Below are 22794 nucleotides of genomic sequence, written 5' to 3' on the forward strand. Positions count from 1 at the left end.
TATCAGCAAAAATATTGTACTCTCAATTTTCTCTCTCTTCTTTCTCTCTCTACTCTACCATTTTTCATGAGCAGCAAATTAAAAACAAGAAGGTTCATTTTTCTCTCATTTTTTAATTTTCCGTACAATTTTCTTTCATTTTTTTTGTTAATTAATTAATAAAATTTTGAATAATATATTACAAGAATTGTATGATTTTCGATTTGCATGTGTTATTTCTTAAAATTTGAAGTCATTAAAAGTGTTTTTGTGTTGTGAATTTTTGTGGGGTTTTTGTTAATTGTTAGTTTGTTGAGTGTTTGTTTATAATGATGCATGCATTAGATTTGAATTTTTTGTATTAATTTATGTTTTTGTATGGGGTTGATGTTTTTTTGATTAGGGTTGTTTTTATATGTATTTCCTTTTGTAGATATATAGTTTGATTTGGTGTGTTTTCTATTATTGGACAAGTACTGTATTTCATGAAGAAATAGTTGATTTCAATCATGAATTTAGGGTTTTATCAGTTTGTTTTTATCAGTTTCAGTTATTTTATAGCTTGTTTTAGTATAATTTATGTTGACTTTTCAATATGTTGGATTTTATTTTAATTTATTTTTCCCTTTTTTTTTCACTCCTGTATATAGTTTCATGCTGTTCATATTTATTTATGGTTAGTTGGTGTTCAAATTTTGATTTTAAACTCATAAGTTATTGTTTGTGTAATTGACCAAGGCGGTGTTATTGATTACGGAATCTTTCAGTTGTCTTGTGATTTAAAACAGATGGCTAATTACTTGTATCTTGTTAATACATGCTGGACATTTGGGTGTGGCTAATTTAGTTTTGTGGGATTTTAAAGTTTTGGTATCAATTAATCATGCATGTGATATTGATGTTTTGTATGACCTTTTTCTATGTGCTAGTTGATGAGTGAAAAAAAAGTTCAAATTTGACATCATACATGTGATTAAGATTAAATATGCTCCTTTGCTTGGTGTTATAATTAATACTTGGTTTCAATCCTCCGTAATATTAAGGATTTTCCATGATTCAACTTAATTACCCTTTATAATAGTTGACTCGTTTCCATCTTCACCCCGCCACCCTATTGAAGGGGGGGTATGTTTGGAAATCTAAGCACATTTTCTACTTTAGGAAATGTGACAACTTTTTTCGGTCATCTTAGAATAGTATACATGATTATTGATTCCGGATAGAGGGAGTTGAGAGAGTTATTGACATCTAATTACACTAGTCAATTGTATGGAGAGCTTGTATTAACATTGTCTAGCACTTTGCACAGTCTAATATGAAGACATAGGGGGTCTTTAGCAGAGAATTTTAACTTTGTCTTTGGTACTCTCTTCCTCTCCTCCACCCCCCAAGGTTTACACTGAATTGTATTTTGCATAACGGTGGTTTTAAAACACGAAGCATTAAACTTTGAAATGCATATATTTTGCATAACGGTGGTTTTAAAACACGAAGCATTAAACTTTGAAATGCATAAGTATGCATATAATATCAAAGTTTATTAACTTCGAAGTTAGACCTTTTGCCGAATAAAATTCTAACCAATTACGTTTATTTTTTAACGACTTGATCTTACATTTGTCATGCATGTTTTTTGGCTAAATTATATGCATGACATGATGGTGTAGCATCTCTTACATCCATCATTATGTAAGTCAAGTTGTAAAGATCTCACTTGGCTGCTCGAAAATCACATCCTTCCTAGATTTATTTTTTCATGATTAGATTTCTTGTAATATAGCACTTGATGAAGAGTATAAGGTGACTTCAATCTTTAGTTTGAGCTGAAAATTGATACAATTATGTGCAAGATTTCTTCCTTTTGTTCGAAATTAATAGTCACGTATACTATTTTGGGATGTCCGGAAAAAGGTGTCACTTTCCTATCATAGATAATGGTTTAATTATTGTGAGATTTCCAAATATTCCACCACTTCAATGAAGTGATGGATAGAAGATTGAAATGATTCAACTATTATGAAGGGCCTTATTATAAATCATGTCACTATTATGAGGGGATTATATTGGAACAATTTGACAATTGTAATCAGAAATCATGTCAATGTAGTTAATCCATTGTCATTCTGCCATCGACAATATATTATTGTCACTCTACTAACAGAGATTTTATTGTTGTGTGCTCCATCTTTGATCAATTTGGCTCCATTTTTTTTTTTTTTTGAATATTAGTAAAAAAAAAGAAAATGATAAAAAAAAGAGAGACAGTACATTAAGGTTTTGTTGCTTTTTGAAATGGAACTTCTCATTTGCCATTGCTTCGATCTTTCTGTTTTTAGATGGCTTTTTGATGTCTTGTAATTTTGCAAACATTTGGTATGTTTCTCTATCAACTTCGATTTGCACTATTCTGGAGCCCTTTTACTACTTTCAGTGTGTCGGATTTTTGGGGTCATATTTTGTAGTAGGAATAATGATAGATTAACCTTTAAATTATTGCTCCAATGTTACTCCGTGCTATGTTGCATACCTCTTTGATTGTATTTTGTAATTTTTTAAGAATCTAGAAGATCCTGGAGTCTATGTTCTATAGTTGCTTAGCTTGATTGCAAGAAATATGTTGTTATCTGAGAACTCGTATCTTTCCTTTCACTGTCTATATATGCCCATTTTTTCTAATGATTGATTACAATCGATTTATGCAGGCTTAGGCTCCCATAATTATTCATCTAAAGATTGTTTGACGATGAGAGAGAGCACGCTTAAGCAAGCTTGTTGGGATTTATGCAAGTAACTACCAAACTGTGTACATGCGTGCTCTCTCTCATTGTCATATAATCTAAAGATGGAAGCAGCTTGTTTTCTTCTATCCTCATGCTTTAATGACATCCACATTGATGTTCGTGAACATGTTCCGTTTTTATATGTGCTTCACTCTTATTGGAGACGAATGGTGATTATATGCACAGCTTGCCATCTTCATGTGAGTGGATATGCATTCATATATCTCTTTTTACTGTGGCATTATTTTTTAATCATCCCATCAATAATTGAATCTCTTGCATAGATTTATTTCTTATTCAAATCAAATTACACGTTTGTTTTAGATGCAAATTTGCTCTTGATTCTGAATTGTTTAATTATGTTGGTAAAATGTTAGTTGGTATAGAGCTTTTGACAGCCATAAAGAATATTTGAGATTGTTAGTCTACTAGTGAAAATGTTTGCTTGTTCCTTTTTCTTTTGTGATTTCTTTTGAAATTTATTACCTAGTATTTGTGTTCAATTTTACTCATATAGTACTCGAGGGTTAATAAATATGAAGAAATTTGTGGAGGTAGGTTTGTTAGTAATTATGTCATACTGTTTGAGGAGAAAATGTTTAGATTTATTTTAGCAGTCCCAAATTCATTTCTAGATGTGAGGTTATGTCGAGTGAAAATAATAGATTTGTTCTTATTTTCAAGAATAAGTTGTTGCAAATAATTTTTAAAATTTGATTTTCAAGTGGAACTAGGTACCTATTTCTGAATGACAAGTTTTACTATACCTAATTTGATGGACAGACATGTTTATGGCAATAATGATGATAGTAGAGCCTGGAGTCATTCAAGCTTGTGCTTATTAGGACTATAGGAGTTATTGAATTAGCTAGGTCTTGCACATACACGACATTAAATTACCACAATGCCATTATTGATTTATTCCTCACTTTGTCTCGTGTTACTTGCTAGCAGTTAGGTTTCCCACTGCAGTGCTGATCATATTAGTAAAACCTAGTCATTATGACAGTCATGATTAGTGGAGCCATTCAAATTTATGCATATAGATAGGACTGTAGGAGTGAATGAGTCATAGTTGCTTTAGTGGAATAGGCCTTGCTCAGTTGCTCATACACGACGTTACAACAATGCCTTTATTGAAGCCTTCGTTGATCTATCCCTCAGTTTGTCACGTGTTACCTGATCAGTTGGGTTTCCCAGCCTTGTGCTAAGATGTATTAGTGGCATTGTGCTTAATGGGAATTTAATTGGACATTTTGCACTTGCTTGCACACACATTGGATTGGCCGGATATCATAATTAACACAATAACCTCTCTGCACACCCCTTGCATGAAGTCTCCTTACGCTTGGCATCCTCAGTTGCTAATATTATACAATTCAACAAATGGCAACAAGTTTTTCTCTGGAAATGATGCTTTATTTTGGAACTTATACATAGCATACATGCATCAATCATTTATACTCCTGAAACAATGATTTATAGTTATTTTTTTTTTAATAATGTGGGAGATATTATTCAACCCAATATTGTATATGTTTCTATACAGGCACGGTTATTTGCTACTAAACGGTACAATGACTTAATTATCTTCACTTTCACTTGTTTTTCAAGTGTTGACTGACGGGTTCCCTCCTTAATTTTCTGATTAATGCAATTGTGAAGGTGTTTGTGGCATATGCATATGCGTAAATTTGTCCATTCTTTTATTGTGCTTCTGCATCTACATGGCTTGATACACTTCATAGCTGATCAGCATGTAAGCTCTTTAATTTTCATCTTTATGTGGTTGTGCTGAAGTGGCATTGTGTGCTTATATGGTGATTCCTATTTTTCAATAAGAAACAATAACAAGTGCTGCATATGCTAGCATCTTATAAAAAATTTTGAATCTTCAAACTTGAGTAACTCTTGAAAGTTCGTTGAAACTTCCTAGTAAGGAGTAGTTTAAAGGAAAGTGGCTCTGGGAGGCTCAAAACTGTTATCAACCCTACTCAAGCCATAGATTCCACATACATAATTGCCATATAAGCATTATATACGTGTGCCAAATTGTGTCTCCTAGGTCCCTACGTATCCCTCAAAAATTCATTGACAATGAATTTGAGAAAGCAAGTTCTTATCCTTAAGACACTAGGAACAAAGCATGCAATTTCATCTGAAGTTAATGCAGCAATTTAAGCTGAAGTGCCTTTCTCAATTAAAAAAACGACACTAGGAAAAGGGGAATTTTGAGGTGGAAACACAAAAAAAGTTGTCATAAACAGTTAGTGTCAATCAACCATAACATATCCACAAAATTGGCAACATAGATGTTAGCTTCACCTTTTATTTTTAATTTGGTGATACTTCTACCCATGAAGATACACATGCATAGAAGATAGAACTGAGATGTGGACACATGATCATGTTGCTTCACTTTTAAAAGCGAATTAGCTATGAAATTTAGGCATTTTGTTTCCTCTTAAAAACTACATGTAGTGCTCTATACATATTCATAACCTATATCAAGTGTGTTATATATTTAGAAAACCGACACCCTAATTCTATGTACCCTTAGATCAGATACTCCGTTTTGCTTAGTGTTCCCATTCCTAACTTCCTCCAACACGGAAATGGCATATGAGTATAGGACACTTATGTATAGCTTTAAGCCTTTATTAACCCATACTTTTTGGTAATAAAACACATTGTACCCTAATTCTATGTTTACCCTTATATATTCCCTTAGGTGTACATCATTGCCTTTTCCTTTTCTATTTTGGGTGATGAAAAGGTCATCAAAGATGCACATGTAGTAATTTAAATTGGCTTAACCTTTCTCTTGAACCTTTTACATTCCATCCTTCTGGCAGACGGCAATAATTTAAACCTCTATCCTCAACTAGCTCCCCTTAATCAAGCTCCACTGAGATACTTGAGCCCTTTATGCTTGTTCTTTTGGTGCCCTACCAAGAGATCAGGGTCGGATAATTGTTGTTAATCATTGAATGACACTCTGATTGGCTCGAGGAAGATTATGATATGATTCATTGTGTCACTTGTAAGGAAGGTGGTCATATTTGATGTTTTGATCCCTGAAACATGTAAAGTGTCCAATATTTCCATTACTAATTCTTCCCTTAATGCTTGCTTAATAAGTAGAGATAAAGTAGTTGCCTTTTTTCTGTTAATTGCACCTAGCTGAAGAAATTTGGCGCCTCTACGACAGGCCGAAGCTATGAGTTAGAAAAGCATGATGAGGGGATGAATTTTTCTTTGCTAGTTATCAACTGTCTCTCTTTGGACTCTAGTCTTTACTCATGATAGTCTGAATGGACTTCCATCCATTAATTGTATAAGGAGAGGGGTTTTGGCACGCAGACTGAAATTTCTGATGCTCTTGTAATTCTCCGTCTTCTTCCCAGGGAACTGAATCTATTATTTCATTGTCACGTGAATTTCCTTAATTGCATTTATCAAGGCTGAGGGAGCATTTTTTTTTTAAAAAAAAAATTATTTAGAATATCATAATGATCTTTGTAAACCTAATTCGAATTGTAAGGATTTCAGTTGTGAAACTGTGATTGGTGTGTCGTCGTTTATAAATTTAAAATAGAAAGATTTTAGTTGTAGGCTGGTATATCTGAATATCTCTCTAGTTTGTAGACACTTCTGAAAATTAAATGTGGTGCAAAGCTAGGCATTGGCGGCAGGTACCACTCTTCTAGTCTTCTGACTAAACTAGCTGGTCTCTGAGGTTTCTATTTTTCCTGCGCAATGAGTTGCTTAATTATATCTGATGTCCTAACCCCTGACCAACATTGTATAGCTTCTTGTCACTAGGAGTGATGCTTTATATAGTTGTTGGTTGCGCTTTGATATTGTCGAAGTGATTCATGTTCAGGATATATATTTAGGCAGCTTGGTACTGTAGTTTTCTTAATAAATTTGTGTATTAGTGTGCCTGAGCGCTGATGCTATTTGAATCTATTACATTTATTATTATAATTTTTAGATGTGGTTAAGTCAGGCTGGTTTGCAGTGAAATTTCTTCATATGTTCTTGTTGATTTGTTGGTTTGTTATCACCAAATTGGGTTGTCTTTATCCTATATTCCTTTTTGTCCATTAAATCAGGTCTGTTGCGAAGACACGAAAACCTGATTAATATCCTTCATGAGCTGTCTATAGTGCTAGTGATGAACCCCTTGTTTCAAATTGGATTCCTGCCCTCAACCTGAGGTTCTTAAGTTATGCTAATTTTCATGTATTTTGTTGTCTGTAAAAAGATGTACGGTGTTGTTTGTGGGACTGAGAAGTTTCAATTGTTCAATGGTATTTTTATTTATATGGTTTTGAATTGTGCTCGAGCTATATCATTAATTGTTGAAGCCTTTATTCTGATTTGCACTGTCACATACTTGGTTTGGGGAATTTTTCATTTTGTGTGCATTCTTGAATGTAATGTTGAATTCGGTGATCCAAGTGATAAATGTTTTGATGGATACACTTGAGAAAAAGGAGTGTTAAAAACTTTGTGGGCAAAAACCCCTTTATTAGGGGTGAAACATCCCACCAAAAGATGGGAGGCCTCCCCAAGGAAACACTTGATTTTGGATCCTATCAATAATCGAGCATCGCATTTCACTTTTTAAGTAGTGCCATTATGCTAGTCTGTAGTCGTGATTCTTTTGAAAGCTTAAATATTCATTTTGGAGGAGATGATTTGAATTAATTATAATGAGTAAGGGTGTCATGCCCTAATGTTTATTCCTATTTGTGTTTTCAGTTTTCACCTCTTTTTTATACAGCATGATGTTTTACTTTTACCCATGTTCGCAGCTTACTCAGGAGATAGGCCAGTTTACATTGAGGAGTTTTATCTTTCTTTTGGTGTAATCTGAAGTTGCAGGTGCCTGGTGGTGGTGGTGGTGTTATATTCAGGATAAGGGCGGTACATTTTAAAAGCAGGTAAGATGTTGGTCCTTTGTGCTGTTCCTTCTGAGCAAACCCTAGCCAGGGTTTTTGCCTGAACATCAGATACCTTTCCCTGCACAAACCAAGAAATTTCTTCCCCCGGTGCTTTGTGAGGACCGAACACGGTGTTACTGTTTGGAGGGTGGACTCATTGGAGATCGAGAGCATAGTCTCTGATTCGATTTTTGGTTCCCTTCCACACGGTCACTCGCAATTGGATTAGTGTCAAAGTTGCATACCTTGTATGTGTACTGCATCTTGTGTATGCAAATTGCAATTTGAGCTTTGGAGATGGACCTTGAGAAGATGTCCATTTTGTTTTCCAAGTTAGATATGTCGTATGGGTTTAAGACACGGCGTGTGATATCAAGCATTTAGCGAGCCATCAAATTCTTTCTTGAATGAGATACGCACGTCTAATCCGGAGTTGCACACATAATGTGTCAGTTCAATCATTTGATCTGATGCCCCATACTTTGTCATGCTTTAAAAAAATTGTCATTATGTAATTTGCATTCTAGATTTGAAGCGTGAGTAGTTTCATGAAGCATATCCAATATGGCAATATGACCAAATGGAATAAATTTTGTACTTTGTAAGTTGGTATTACAGTACTTAATGACTTAATGTTACTTGTAGCATCTTGTTTCCATTTTTTTAACGTATAAAAAATTTCTCTATTTTTAGAGAATAATTAAGCACTTAAGCTACAGTAACTAATTTTATAAATTGACTCCTGATGATTTTGGCACATACTGTTTATACGAGTAGATTATTAATTTGTCATTTTCTTGACAATTTTACATTCATTTTTGTTTTTTTTTTTCAAAGTCATTGCAAGTTTGGCAGGTTATTACTGGTAAAGGCGTACTCCGTAATTGAAGCAGCCACTAAAGTCTTGAGATGGAGCATTGCATTACTGTATTATTAAATTTGCCATTTTGTCGGTAAAGTGTGAATAAATTGATTGACATATGATATGGAAACTCTGGGCGCTACTCAACTCCGACTCATCAAGATATAGATCCTTTTTTAGATAGTAAATTTTCTTATTTTTTGCTACTTGATAGTTTAGGTCACGGTCTTGCGAGAAGACGTACCTAAACTCCTCAATGACACAAAAAAGGAAAAATAAAATAAAAATGGTATGGAGTAATTGATAAATGAAAATTTGTTCTTACCAATTCCAGGTTTAAGCATAGTAGCACACTGCCACGGTTCCCTAGGCCTCTACATTTTGCCTTTGTTACCCTCAAACTTCACAAGCAAGTACATTCTCTGTTTTTATTTTTAAATTTTTTTTATTATTATTTATTTATTTTTAATATGGAGTATGAATATAGCGTCGAATAAAGACAAAATAAGTTTAAAAAAAAATGAGTACTTTTCGAATAGAATTACATCTAAATAAGATAAGTTAAACCTCAATAGAGCTCATGACTCTTCATTTCTATCTAATTGGTCTTGGATGAATTTTTCTGTAAAAAAAGATAAATAAATAAAAATTAAAAAAATTAAACGATAATCTCTTACATGGCAAATAATTTCAATTTAAAACAATATTCCGTGCTGATTATCGTGTAAATCAACTCAATGAGTTCCCCAATTTCATACTATTTGTAAGCTACACGAAACATTATATTTCGTACAAATTACAAATGAGGGTGAGGAGGTACGAACTTGTTTAAGCTTACACGCATCTAATAATCTAAATTGTTGGCTCATTAATTAAATCTTTAAGTGAAGAACATGTGAGTCCACCGACAAAAATATGCAAAGTGTAACATGAGTCAATCTGGTTTAACCATGATTTCAAGTTAAACACCATGTTAATACATTTAATTTTACGTGTGATATGCCTACTCCACTTGCCACCTACAAAAACTAATGCCATTACTGCTCCTAAAACCCATACTTTACTTTGTATTTATTAATTTATTAATAATTAGCCTTTTGACCACCATACTCAATTGTCTATCACTGTTGTAGTGAAATATAGAAAAGATGTTAACAATGAGTACGGATTACGAAGCATTGCATCTCCATACTTTTAGAGGCGTCAATTTCAACGGTGGTCGGGTTTGAATCGGGCTTAGATGAATTAGGTCATTTTAGATTTAAGTCATGTTAAACTATTACGTCCAATTGCCCATGTAAATAAATTTTAAATCATTATCACTTTGGATTAAATTTGATTACCTCCTTTGTTTCGAGATAAATGTTTACCTATGTAAAAATTTGAGCAATAATATTTTCACTATCCATAAATATAAGATTCTTGTATATAAAAAAAAAAAAAAAAAAATTAAAAATAAAAACGATTTTCAGAATATACATGTTGAGACACTTTTAATAAGTGCCACATTATCTATTCCATAACAATTGATGTACTTTGACCCTTTATTTTATTTTATTTTTTTAAATTTACTAAAAACAAAATTTATTATTACATATTTGAAATATTCAATGTTATTTAAAACAAATTTTAATATTATCTAAAAAGAAAAATATTATGCTTATTTCCATTTAAAAAAAAGTATAAAAAACTAAAAGTGTAAAAGGGTAAAGTATTAATGAAATATTCATTTTATTTTTTTAAGAAACCGAATATATTCATTAATTACACTGATTTGTGTATAATTTTGTCATTTTTTTTGGTGAAAGTGTATAATTTTGCCATGCATTCTTAAACTTATATATCAAAAAAAAAAAAAAAAAAATGTTAAATGCTTATTTGTAGCTCGAAGAACTTTATACAGCATTACCCTTTGATGATTAATTTGTAAGCCTAAGGTAAATTACCGTTAAAAGTTAAAGGAAAAACAGATAGACTACAATACAATAATTGGAGTTACTCGTACGGTAATTTTTTTTATACCTTTATCCAGACTTAGGGCCTGTTCACATTTACTTAATTTTAGTTCAGTTCAGTTCATCTCCAATCAGTTCAGTCCTGTTCAGTTTAGCTCCTAATTTCCCTCTCTCATAAAATATTCATTTCAACTCAGCTCATTTCAGCTCCAATCAGTTCAGTTCAGTAAATGTAAATAGACCTTTAGATTGGGTAACTTTAGAAATTATTACACGAGAGGCCCCACTTTGCTCCTCCTTGAAAGTAAAAAAATTCTGCCATTTTAAGACTTTAATCAATTGCTAAGCAACCTAAACTATTGGGCCACTCTCCACTCCTTCAAACATTCTTCCCTCTCTTTCTCCCTTTTTTCACTTCCACCTTCACTATTTATCAACTTTCATAATCACTGTTTTTTCTTCTCTCTTCTTTTTTCCCAGAAAATGAAGTCTTCCAAATTTGTAAGTTTATATTATAATTTTTTAATAATTTATGATCATTTAAAAGTTTTGATTTTTGTAGCTTTTTTCCTCAATTTTGTTTTCTACTTTGATGTGTGATTGTGGGAATGTTCTAGCTCAAGCTTTATATGCTCTTATACTTGCATGTTATTTGGCAACATTCAATTGGAATGTTATTGCATGATTTTCTTTTTTTCTTTTATGAATGAATTGTGGGTTGGGAGTGGAGAATTAATTCAATAATTTGTGTTAGTAATTTCTGTTTTACATGGAATTTGGATGAAATGGGAAAATGAATTGATTGTACTAGGTTGGTTTATCAATGTCACATGAATTTTAGTGATGCTATGTAACTAATTGAAAACCCATCAATTTTATCAAAGTTTCGAGAAAGATGACTGAAAGAAAAATCTGGGTTTTAAGTAAATTGTCCAATGTTGGTGACTTGGTGCCAGGATTGAAGTATATGGATCATAATTCAATTAGTGATATAAATGGCTTTAATCGATTTTGGTAGTGAAATTCTAGTTTGTCTATTTACTATCTGTAGTTGTTGAGATAGATGAGTGGATAAAACTGGGTTTTGATAATCCTATGTTAGTCAATTGAAGTAGAAGAATTCCAATGTTTAGCTACTAGTATGAAGTTCTGGGTACTTGTTGTTTTTATGACAAACTATTGTTACTGGAAATTACTCATCAGTGAGTAAGTTCTGAATTGGGAACCATAAGTCTGAGTAGTTTAATCACCACCAATCCTAATTGGGATCAAGAGTGAGCGCGGCGGATCTAATAGCCATAGTTTATGTACCATCTTATTAGCTTTATGTGGGATGATTAACCAGAAGAATAATTTAATAACAATTCAATAGTTTGTTGTTAGTCGATTATTAGACTAAGCATTTATGCTGTTGATAAGGCTAAGCAATCTAAATCCTGTCAACAATTGAACCAATTGGGATAAATAAGATATAAAGCTTTGTTCTTGCATTAAGTATACAGAAGCAGAGGTTCATACTATGTAAGTGCATGCTACAGCTGGCAGACTGATAATGTATGACGGAGTTTTGACTTTGTGCGTACGCAATGCTACCAACAATAAAGATCTTAGAATATTAGGTTTGAAAGAAGCTTTCTGGGAAGCCATCAGGCCCAGGAGCTTTTTTTTTAGGGTATTCTTTTGTCGGGTGAATTTCGTTCAACTAAAAAAGAGTATAAATGTTATTAGGATGGTTAAAATTCATGAATTTCAGCTAGCACCATGTAGGTGACATGCAAAAGATTTTGTGTGCCAAGTTATAAATATTGTTGAGATTGGGTGAATTACAAGGTTCCTATAACTTTTTTGATCTGGCACCATTATGCTGGTTTATGCAAAGAGGATTGCTAGATCTTTCAATGAATTTCAGGAGTCTTAAACCTTGGTCAAAAGCTATGTCATGAATGTATTACTGTGGTTTGTCTTCCTGTTGCCTGATAGAATTGATTAGGGTATATAAATACCGAATTTCATTGAGTTATCTATCTATTACGTATGATATTTAAATTTGTATTTCATTTATCGACCAGGTGACTGCTTTTGGCTCTAAAAGACGAAGATCCTTTTCTATAAAGTCCCTTCCGACTCTGGCTTTGCTCTGTGCTGCTGTCTTTATTGGCAGTGCACTCGTTATAACAGATTATAGAGAGGTACATATCGTTGTTTGATTTGCTTGTGGTTTATATTTTTATCACGTGGATGTAGAGTATAGTGTCAATGTTTTTTTGGCATGCTCATGTTTCTGTTGTGACTTGTGAATTCCTTACCCAAAAATATTTTTAATTGAGACTGCTCATGTATGCACTTCTGTTCCATATTCTAAGCTTAAATTATGTTAACTCATATTCATGGTTTCTTTGACTTTTAGCTTAAGTAATTACATTGACAATGATTAGCCCTATTATTGCAGAGAATCTCACCAAAGGACATGCTGAATAAATTTATGCGAACAAGATCTAATAAGTGTGAGGTTTGTTTATGTAAATGGGTTTTCATGGACTTGTAATATCATTTCTAATATTGATGTTCCAGAATGTAACATGTACTATTTCCTTGTATTGCGTTCCTTTCTTTCAGGGGCAATGTAAACCTATTGGAACTGAGGGGTTGCCAAAGGGTATTATTTCGAGTACTTCAGACTTAGAAATGCAGCCACTGTGGGGAACACCTGTTAAGAAGGTTAGCAAATTCTATGTCATGATCTTAATAATTTTTGTGCTTGCGTCTTGCCCATCTTTCTTTCACCTTCACAAATTGAGATAAAACTGACACCAATTTATTGGGCTTTTTTGTAAGATGAAACTTAATGCGTAGAATATATTAAATTATGTTTCTGATCTTTAGTGCAGGGCCACAATTGGATATGCTAGGGGTGGTTTCTTTCATCTGAAAATTATATAGATGTGCAATTTGGTCTCTATTGTTGAATGATGTAAATTTGTGTTTATATCCTACTAACCTCTATGTGTAGATTGATGGCAGTATATGTGCGCCATAGATGCCAACTCATGACATTTAATGATTTGGGATTCCTCTGTAATCTGATACACATATCTCTTCCTTCTTATGTGTTTACCTATTCTGTATCCCCCAGAAAAAAAATATGAACTTGTTGGCCATGGCTGTTGGCTGGAAGCAGAAGGAAAGTGTGGACAAAATCGTGAGGAAGGTGAGAAGACAATTTTTCTCTGAAGTTATGACTGAGTTGTTAAAAAAACTACTGGACTGAATGTTTATTTATTTTTCTCCTGCAGTTTATTGTAAACAATTTTTTCGTGATGCTTTTTCATTATGATGGCAATGTGGATGACTGGAAGGACTTGAGGTGGAATTCCCGTGCATTGCACATTGTTGCTGCTCATCAAACTAAATGGTATTCACATGGGGGTGATATCACATCATGTCTACTGAATTTCTGGCAACAATATTTATCTAATTGTCTTTCCTTCAGGTGGTTTGCAAAGCGTTTCTTACATCCTGATATTGTGTCTCAATACTCGTATATTTTCCTCTGGGATGAAGACCTTGGAGTTGAAAATTTCAGTGTTCAACGGTAATTTGACTACCTCTAAATTCTGTCAGCTCCTTTAAGGTAGGTTCTGGTTCTGCTTCTTATTGTCTGATACAAGTTTTACAGCTATCTATATGTCATCAAGAAAGAAGGGCTAGAGATATCACAGCCCGCCCTTGATCCTGATAAATCAGAGGTCCATCATAAACTAACAGCTAGACAAAAGGGCGCACTTGTGCACAGGTTAGTTATTTTAATGTGCCCAATAGTCATGATTGTAATTGCTTTCTTTTGATAGAGTTAGGATTGATGATGAAACTTTGTAGTTTCAATTTCATTTGTTCATATGGTTCAACAATTAAAGTGTGCTGCATTGTTTGTCTCTGACATTTGGTAGTTAAAAGCCACTGCACGGTTTCGTACTCCTGTGGCTTTCTTTCCTGATATCTTGATGAACTTGCAGGAGAATCAACAATGTCCTTCCTGGTGGGAGAAAGTGTGATGAAAATAGTACAGAACCTCCTTGCACAGGGTAAAGAAAATGTCTTGAATTTTTCCCTTTACCTTTTTTGAAATAATGGGAGTTGATGACCCCTTCAGTTTCACCTGTCTATACACTGTTTAACTGAGCAATTGAGCATTGCTGATATATTTCAGATGGGTGGAGATGATGGCTCCAGTTTTCTCAAGAGCTGCATGGCGCTGTGCATGGTATATAATCCAGGTGCGCTTTCATTACCATACTATACACTGAGCTATACAACTATATAATCCACTGTGCATGTGTTGAATGAGTGTCGTAGGTTAATTAGATATTTTGGCAATAATTTTTGTATTGTCATTGTTTTCCGTGATGGTAATAGGGTAGCGGATAGGTTAGCTGATTTAGGGGTCATTCAAGAGGAGAGAGTGTCATAGGGGTGGCTATGCCTTGGTTTATTGCTTAGTTTTCTTTGTTACTTTTCGCGAATAAAAAAAACTATACTACTATATTGCAGTAAGTAAAGTTTCATGAAGACATTTTCTGCTAATAAATACTTTATGCTCTTGCTCAACAAACTAAACCACCTGATCCAACATGTTGATGATAATGTGGCTGGTAAATGTATATTAGGATGCTTGTCCAGACACTTGACTGTTAATTTGACAACATTCACATTTCTTTTGTTTTGCAGAATGACTTTGTTCATGCATGGGGTGTGGACTTTCAGCTTGGTTACTGTGCTCAGGCAAATATCCTCTGTTAGAATTTAAAAAAATATTCATTTTATCTATTGCCTGAAATCACTAAGATACTAAATTCTGATATATTTTTCACTATATATACTTCACAGGGAGATAGAACAAGAAAAATTGGAATTGTTGATTCTGACTATGTTGTTCACTATGGCCTTCCTACACTGGGTGGCACAGCACAGAACAAGGTAGAAATTCTGATAACTTACCAGTATTTCCTAGAGTCTTGACTCACGGGCATCAGCCATATGTTGTTTATTTTTTCGCACCCTTGAGTTAATTACTTTTTGGCATGTAGCTTAGTGTTTTACCAGTATATGCCACTTGCTTTTCCCAATACCTTGATAGACTAACAGGAAAGGTCTTACCCTTCTGCTCCCAAAAACAGGATTAGAACAATATTCTACCTTGTGTGGCATATGATAGTTAATTCTTCGCCATACATAGGGAAAACCATAGTCATGGCTTGTAGGTGTATAGTTAAGATGTAACATTACTGTGTTTTTCTATGCAGACTGATACAGAAGCCTCAAGTCAGGAAGTTGGAAAAGTCTCTTCATTGGATTCATTGCAAGGGGTACCAACACAAACACATAGATTATATTTCTTTAGACATTGAAAGAATTTACAAAGTGTATTCTTATTTTTCTATGTTACATTTGCAGGAAACATCGACCTCCAACAAAACTGATGCAAGAAACGAAGTAAGTCTTAAAACACTCTGACAGTTCCTTCTGATTTTCATCTAGGAAACATCAGCTCTTGAATTTATTCTCTCAAATATCTATAAACTCTAAAGAATCCCATGTTGAACTTATGCTTTCTGCTCAAGTTGATCATTAGGGAGTGTGGATAGTGGTTACAGAAATTAATTTTTCGTGATGTTTCTTATTGTCTTTTTTTTTTTCTTTCTCCACATGATATTGGAACAAGAACCTGCAAGAATATTTCTAAGTTTGTTTTGTGTACTTTTAGTCAGATTGTTTCAATAAAGATGATGGTTAATTTTAAACCATTCTTCTGCAGGTGCGAAAACAGTCACTGACAGATCTAGAGAAATTCAAGAATAGATGGAAGAAAGCAGTAAAAGATGACGATTGCTGGACAGATCCATTTCAGCGACCTATGAAGAAAAATTGCTGATTCATATGTCTAAGATCACAACAATCTTATTCTTTTGATTAAAATATGTGAAGATGTTGTAATAGAAGTAAGAGTAACATACATCCTATGATGAGCATTAGTTTTCCAGATAGCTTATCCTACTGCTGCATATATGTCAGACAAGCAGATGGAGGTTTTGTTTGATAATTTTTTCTTTCTTTACCTATACAAGGCAAAATATGTAAAGTTGTAATACCATTCATACTTTGTAATGAATCCAAACCGATTACAGTACTTATATATGAGCTTTTTGTTTTCTTTTCAATATCCTTCTTACATTCCCCTAAATTTTACTCTTGCAGTAAATCTTTGATCATTTTTTATTCTGAAGAAAATGAATAATATTCCAGAAACAGTTAGCAATCTTAGCATCAGGAAGGAAGCAAACAAACCAATGTAAATAACATGCACATCACCCTATTTTGTAGCCCCGCCCCCTACAGATTTTCTGTGAAATTATAGTTTCCTAGCTATTAAACAGAAATAAGGAAATTCTTATCATTATATTAAGTAGAAAGATTGAGCTAAATCATCCATTCATTTTACGTACTAAGGAGTAAAAACATTTCTGCTTGTCATAGAAATTGCTACATTACATTTTTTTTTTTAGCAAGAACTATTTCGCCTGATCAGCAAGAATTGCATGTTAAACCTTCAATGAAATGCAAGTACTATATACGTCTCTGTTTACTGAGCAGCCCAGCAATAATATTCCCAAGCTCTTCACCACTGTCTTCCTGTACATGATGCCCTGCCTGAAAAGGAGAGGAAAAGATTGCTAATCACAACGTTCAACAGTTCAAGCTAATGAACACAATTACAGGCATGTCTAAGTAGGAAGAGAGTCAATACCATGGGGAGTTCAACCAATTTGTGATTACACTCTTTGCAGAAATCTTCGACACCATCATAGTTTAGCCATCGATCCCTTTGACCCCAGCAAACAGTTGTGCGGACTTTCCAGTTTTCATTCGTGAGTATCTTCCTTGACTCCTGAACATATTCCTGTCATGTAACACTACACTACATGAGTGTACAGAAATTTCTCTCTAATTATCTTTCCCCTTTTTTCAGACACCAAAGAAATTCAGCAAAAACAACTTTAACCTTTAACTGCCTTTTCATAGATCTGCTGACTGCATTTAGTGCAAAACCAGAGGATCCTGATGTGAGATAGGGGCTTCTATAAACCATAGCATCATCTTCCTTCATTTTGTATGGACCAGAACTAGTCAATGCTTTGTCACTTGCTCTGAGAGGATCCTAGATGAGCAGCAAAGAAAATAAATTTGCGCCATCATCGTGACATATACTTGCTGGCCAAGCTAAAGTAGTCGTTTAACATGAAAATTTAAAGAAAAAGCAAAAATAAAGCAAAGCCAACTAAGTTAACTTTGTACCTGAGAAAAAATCTCTCCCAGCAGAAAGTTGCTGAATATAGACAATGACGATGGCAAATTGGCATGCTTTGCAGTTATCTTTAGTAAAATGAAAGATGGGAAGAATGTCAAACTTCTACTTGGGATGTAAGGAAATACTTTGTATATTTCAACATGAATCTAGAACATATTTCATAGCAGTAGAATCCTGTTTCCTTATTCGAGCTTCAGTTAGAGTTTGGAAACTAACACAACATTCTCACAGAAGTTAGAGCTTGACACAAGTTTTTATTTTATTTTTTTAAAAAAAAATCAACAGAAAAAAAATCGAGAAACATACGGGTGGATTAATTAGGATGACATCATTGACTTTATCCTGATTATCAAAAGCATATTTCACAACCACTGGCGAGAAGTATCCCTGCAGTAAGCAACCCATTGAATGTCATTGCAGAAATCATTAAAATCGGAACTGTAAAAGAAGAGAATGAGTACCTGTACAACAAGTGAAACCTTATTCGGAACCAGATCATCAATCAGAGTTTTCAAGGATGCAGTATATTCTGTAATAGCACCATCCATTAGCAATGTGAAGTTCATAAATTAATTTATTTGTTATGCTAAAAATACCCAAGAAGCATTGCATACAGTTGCTTTGATCCACCAATTAATTTGGTAAGATGAAATACCTTCCATTGTGTAGTCAAAACCATATTTAGGTTGTGGCTTATCTGAAAATCCAAATCCTGCAAGGGAGTGGAATAACAACACGAATATATTATTCTCCTTTACCTCAAAACATCTATTAAACCTGTGACAAATATACTATACCAAGAGCAGATCTACATATCACATATTACCATAGGATAGAAAAGTTGAAAGTGTTAATGATTTAAGATAGAAAAGAGATTACCTAGCCAATCAAAAGCAATGACATGGTAGTCCTTGGAAAGTATTGGAAGAACTTTGCGATATGAGTAAGCCTGTTGGAATCATGCACTCGATTAGATATGATGATTCAGAGTACAAGAATGAATCCTTGCCTAAGATAAATTGCAACTGCATTAAATGCCATCATATGTCGAGTGTTGTGTTGTGAAATTATTTTAGCACACCATCAAAATCTAGTTAAATCAATGCTAACTGTGACTTGTAAGATCATTCAAAAATCAAAGTAACAAGTATGAACATGAAAAAATTGGTATGAGTCAGTAATGTCTGACAGTATTGCACTCTGAAACATACATCAACAGTTCAACACTCATTCAGAAATAATTGCGAAAAAAAAAAGAGGAAACTAATAAGACACACCTGTGATGGAAAACCATGAATGAGCATGACTGAAGGTTTATCAGTACTTCCACTTTCAACACAAAACCATCTATTATTGTACAAAACAATACGTATATGGGTAAACCCTGCAATTAATCACTCTTCAAATTTCTGTATAAAGTGGAGCTAGGCCACCAGTGCACCAAAATGATTATCATGGCCATAAATTTATTATATGAATACCAAATTTTATGAGGAATTCACCTAAACACATCATCAGAAGCTTGAGAACTGCTGCCCATTGTCAACCCAAATATTGGATCTTTTGCCTTCTCTCCTGAGCCTCGAACAACATAAGCTTTCACCTGAAAAATGTTGATGAAAGAGGTAAGAGTGTAGTGTAAGACAACTGGAGGCACATGGAAGCAAGATCATAGATTCAAAGACAAGCCAGTTGAAATTGCTGTAAAGCACTACATCTGAACTAAGCATGCACAACCAAGAAGCAGTGGATAGAACTTGAGCATATAAGAAATCAGCTTAAGGAGTTTAGATATATCTGTGATACAGTGAACAAGTCATTGTTGTTTCCTACAAGTTTTCGCATCACTAAACAAGTTGAAACAATGCACCAAAGCTAATCAAGGATATATAGAGTACAAAAAAAAATTTGACAAATCTGGATAATTAGGGGGAAAATAATCAAAATATGAAATATCAAGGGAAAAGAAGCATGATGATTTTCCATCAATAATGACTATTTTTGTCAACCATGAAATGGGGTTTCCATTGCTTCATTCCATCATGAATGTATGAACAATTGCAAATAATCAGCCAACCAAAGTCAACAAAGATTGGTGTTGGATAACAACACAACACCAATACAGTATAATAATATGAAGTATAGTATAGACAACCCATGCTAATTATTGAAGTTATGATAATCACAGGTAATGAATTTGAGTATAATTGATAACCCCAATGACACCTTGATAGGAGCCCAGGATGCCTAATAAGTTGGTAATTTAAACGACCATCTCATGCAGCATTTAACTACAAATGCAACATAATTTCGAATAAAACTTCATAGTTAACCAAACTTATTCTCGGGATTTTATAAACATATTGGTAGGCCTCTTATGGTTCCAAACGCATTTATATGACTCCGAGGGACACCCCACACATTCAGTTCAATATGGGAAAATTTCTCAAAATTGGTTCAAAAACGTGGATTATAGCCTTCCATTTTGGACAATTTTTTTTACGTTTTTGGGCCGAAAACGAAAAAAGGCCGGGGTGCTTCTCATGGGCCCCATAACTCCCTGGGAGTCCATATCGGTGGTTAGAACCATTCACTTTTCCTTAAGAATGTCAACTTAATACACAAAAACTTAAACGTCTACTTTCATCAATTCAAGGCTACCACGGGACTTTATGTAACCGACTAATGATCACATAAGGTTCCAAACAACATCAAATAACCTAGGGATGCATCCCCTTCAATTCCGAGATTTTTCGACGTCCAGGTCCCGAAATCTTAAAATCTGGTCCGATTTTGTGTATTATAGCCTTCAAATTTGGCCTTCGGAGTACATCTTTGGACCTGCCAAATTTATGCATTGAGGTGATTCTTGAGGTTTCCAAAGGGCTCCAAGAGGTCTAATTAGTGCCCAAAATCATCTCATTCGTGCCTTGGGGAACCCTTCATCATTGTGTCTTAAAGTGTCATTTCTTGTCTAGTTGTCTTGCCTCGTCTTGTTACCTTGGCTTGGCTACATTTCCTTGGCTAGTGTAGCCTTGCCTTGCAAGGCCTTGCATTGCCTTGCTTTTGCTCTAAGACAAGCCAAGACGCTTCCCTAAATTGTTAAAATAGGTGTTTTTTTTTTTGGATAGGGTGTTTAATCATGCCTCGTCTTTGTGCACATGCCTCGTGCCCATGCTTAGGACATGGGCGTGCAGCAGCAGCACAATCGCCCCAAGGGCATGTGCATGCTCTTAGGCAGCAACAGCATCTAGTGCCCCACACTTAGGTATTGTGCACTGGCCCTCCTCCATACTTAGCATTTTTTATAGCACCAAAGGCACAAGAAAATATTTTTAAAAGAGAAAACGTTGTATAAAAGTTATTAAAAAAAAAAACTGACCATTTTTCCCTGCTTGAACCATTCATCAGCAGGACTTGACCCATCTGAATACTTTCCTGTCAAAAATTGATGTGATTTTAATTATTATTTTTGTGATAATCATCAATAAAATCATTGAGTAACCCTAATTCTTATGATCTTATTTTATCCCATCAAGTTTCTAACATAATTAGCATTGTTGCATTGTAAATTTGTAACCCTTAATTAATAGATATGAATCATATGATCATTGCAATGAACTCTTGACTCCAATAATTTTACACAATCTAACAATACCACCAAGTATAAAAATTGGCCCTTGTACATAATACATGATTAAATTCATGAGATCCACAATTAATAAGAAATATTACCTCCACTGAAAGAGAAGCCATCACCAGCAGAAACAGGAGCATCCAAGTAATAATCCTGCAACAAAATATAAATATTTAATCTAAGAGAAAAACCCATTTAATTAAAACCATTTTAAAGTTACTAATATAAAAAATAATTAATCACCTCATCTTGGCTACAAATTAATTTAAATGGTTTCCTCCTTTTGGTGACAACAATTTTGGACTTGGGTAATTTGGAAAGAGGTTTAGCAGAAGAATTAAATTGATGGGGTTTGTGAAAAGAGGTAACATTGGCAGATTGAAGAGACATATTAACAAGTAAAAGGGTAGTTATTTTACTAAGATGTAGAAAGAATATGATGATCTTGGTGTCTGTAAGACTATTTGAAAAGATGGATAGGATTTGCTCGGTTGTCACTTGTTAGCCCCCGTTACCGCGCAATTTTAGCTACTCTTTTCCCTGCCTTATAAATGTTCCCCTTGTTCTTTTAGTGGTTGTGAGACAATTGTATGACATATTCTCCATGTCGCGGCCGTATCCCGTATTATTATAGGGATTATTCTAAATATTAGGGGTTCGAATCTTGATAGATAATGATAATTAGTGTAAATTTATTTTTTTTTAATCAAAAATCTACTTCAATAACTTTTGTATACATCCGATGTACAGTAATTTACTGTACATCGGGGGTCACTTTTTATCAAATTTAGGGTCACTTTTACAATTTTTTGGGTAACTTTTATCAATAAAGTATAAATACTTTGTAACATTTATTTATATTAGGGTAACATTTATCCATATTAGGGTAACTTTTGCTTATTTTAGGGGTAACTTTATAACGGATGTACAATATTTATTGTACATCCGATTTATTTAAAAGTTTGTGAATCTAGTTTTGAGTTTAAGTCTCTCTAACATGTTTATTTACTTTTTTCCCTTAATAGTGCTAATTGACTATTTTTATTGAACTTTTAAAAATAGTGTGCTGACATTTATACTTTTAACAATATTTGTTTATATATTGCCAAATTGAAATAGCTTCTGAACATGGCTAGCTAATTAGCTATGACTCACGTATCACGCACGTTAACCACCCTATTCGAAAAGGCTTCTGAAGATGGGCGAGTTAATTGGTTTTTGCTCATTATCCATGTGGGAACTTTGAACACCTTTCGGGTTGGTTTT

At 33.9% G+C, this 22794-nt stretch overlaps 2 protein-coding genes and 1 long non-coding RNA gene across 3 annotated transcripts; 2 read left to right on the top strand and 1 right to left on the bottom strand.

Annotated features, from left to right (window-relative positions):
* The first annotated feature begins 2685 nt into the window (after positions 1–2685).
* On the top strand, positions 2686–8433 carry LOC145598832 (uncharacterized). The gene is made up of 2 exons (XR_014103628.1): positions 2686–2959; positions 7583–8433. It is a non-coding gene; the product is annotated as an uncharacterized LOC145598832 (long non-coding RNA).
* Positions 8434–10896: 2463 nt separating this feature from the next.
* LOC145597672 (uncharacterized) lies at positions 10897–16814 on the top strand. Its single transcript, XM_081653894.1, has 15 exons — positions 10897–11029; positions 12598–12717; positions 12978–13037; positions 13145–13246; positions 13662–13736; positions 13822–13940; positions 14019–14120; positions 14205–14321; positions 14542–14610; positions 14736–14802; positions 15254–15307; positions 15413–15502; positions 15829–15891; positions 15980–16018; positions 16341–16814. The coding sequence occupies exons 1-15, from the start codon at positions 11012–11014 to the stop codon at positions 16455–16457; spliced, it is 1212 nt and encodes a 403-aa protein (XP_081510020.1). The 5' UTR covers positions 10897–11011; the 3' UTR covers positions 16458–16814.
* Positions 16815–16962: 148 nt separating this feature from the next.
* Positions 16963–22080, bottom strand: LOC145597673 (uncharacterized). The gene is made up of 13 exons (XM_081653895.1): positions 21772–22080; positions 21627–21681; positions 21274–21329; positions 19394–19494; positions 19169–19238; positions 18771–18840; positions 18547–18603; positions 18353–18420; positions 18198–18278; positions 17879–17956; positions 17586–17741; positions 17331–17483; positions 16963–17233 (listed from the first exon to the last, which is right to left on the bottom strand). Exons 1-13 carry the CDS (start codon positions 21916–21918, stop codon positions 17150–17152), a joined length of 1176 nt encoding a protein of 391 aa, XP_081510021.1. The 5' UTR covers positions 21919–22080; the 3' UTR covers positions 16963–17149.
* Between the last annotated feature and the right edge of the window lie 714 nt (positions 22081–22794).

Source organism: Chenopodium album, chromosome 20 (assembly GCF_948465745.1).
Source record: "Chenopodium album chromosome 20, dcCheAlbu1.1, whole genome shotgun sequence".
Taxonomy (NCBI): domain Eukaryota; kingdom Viridiplantae; phylum Streptophyta; class Magnoliopsida; order Caryophyllales; family Amaranthaceae; genus Chenopodium; species Chenopodium album.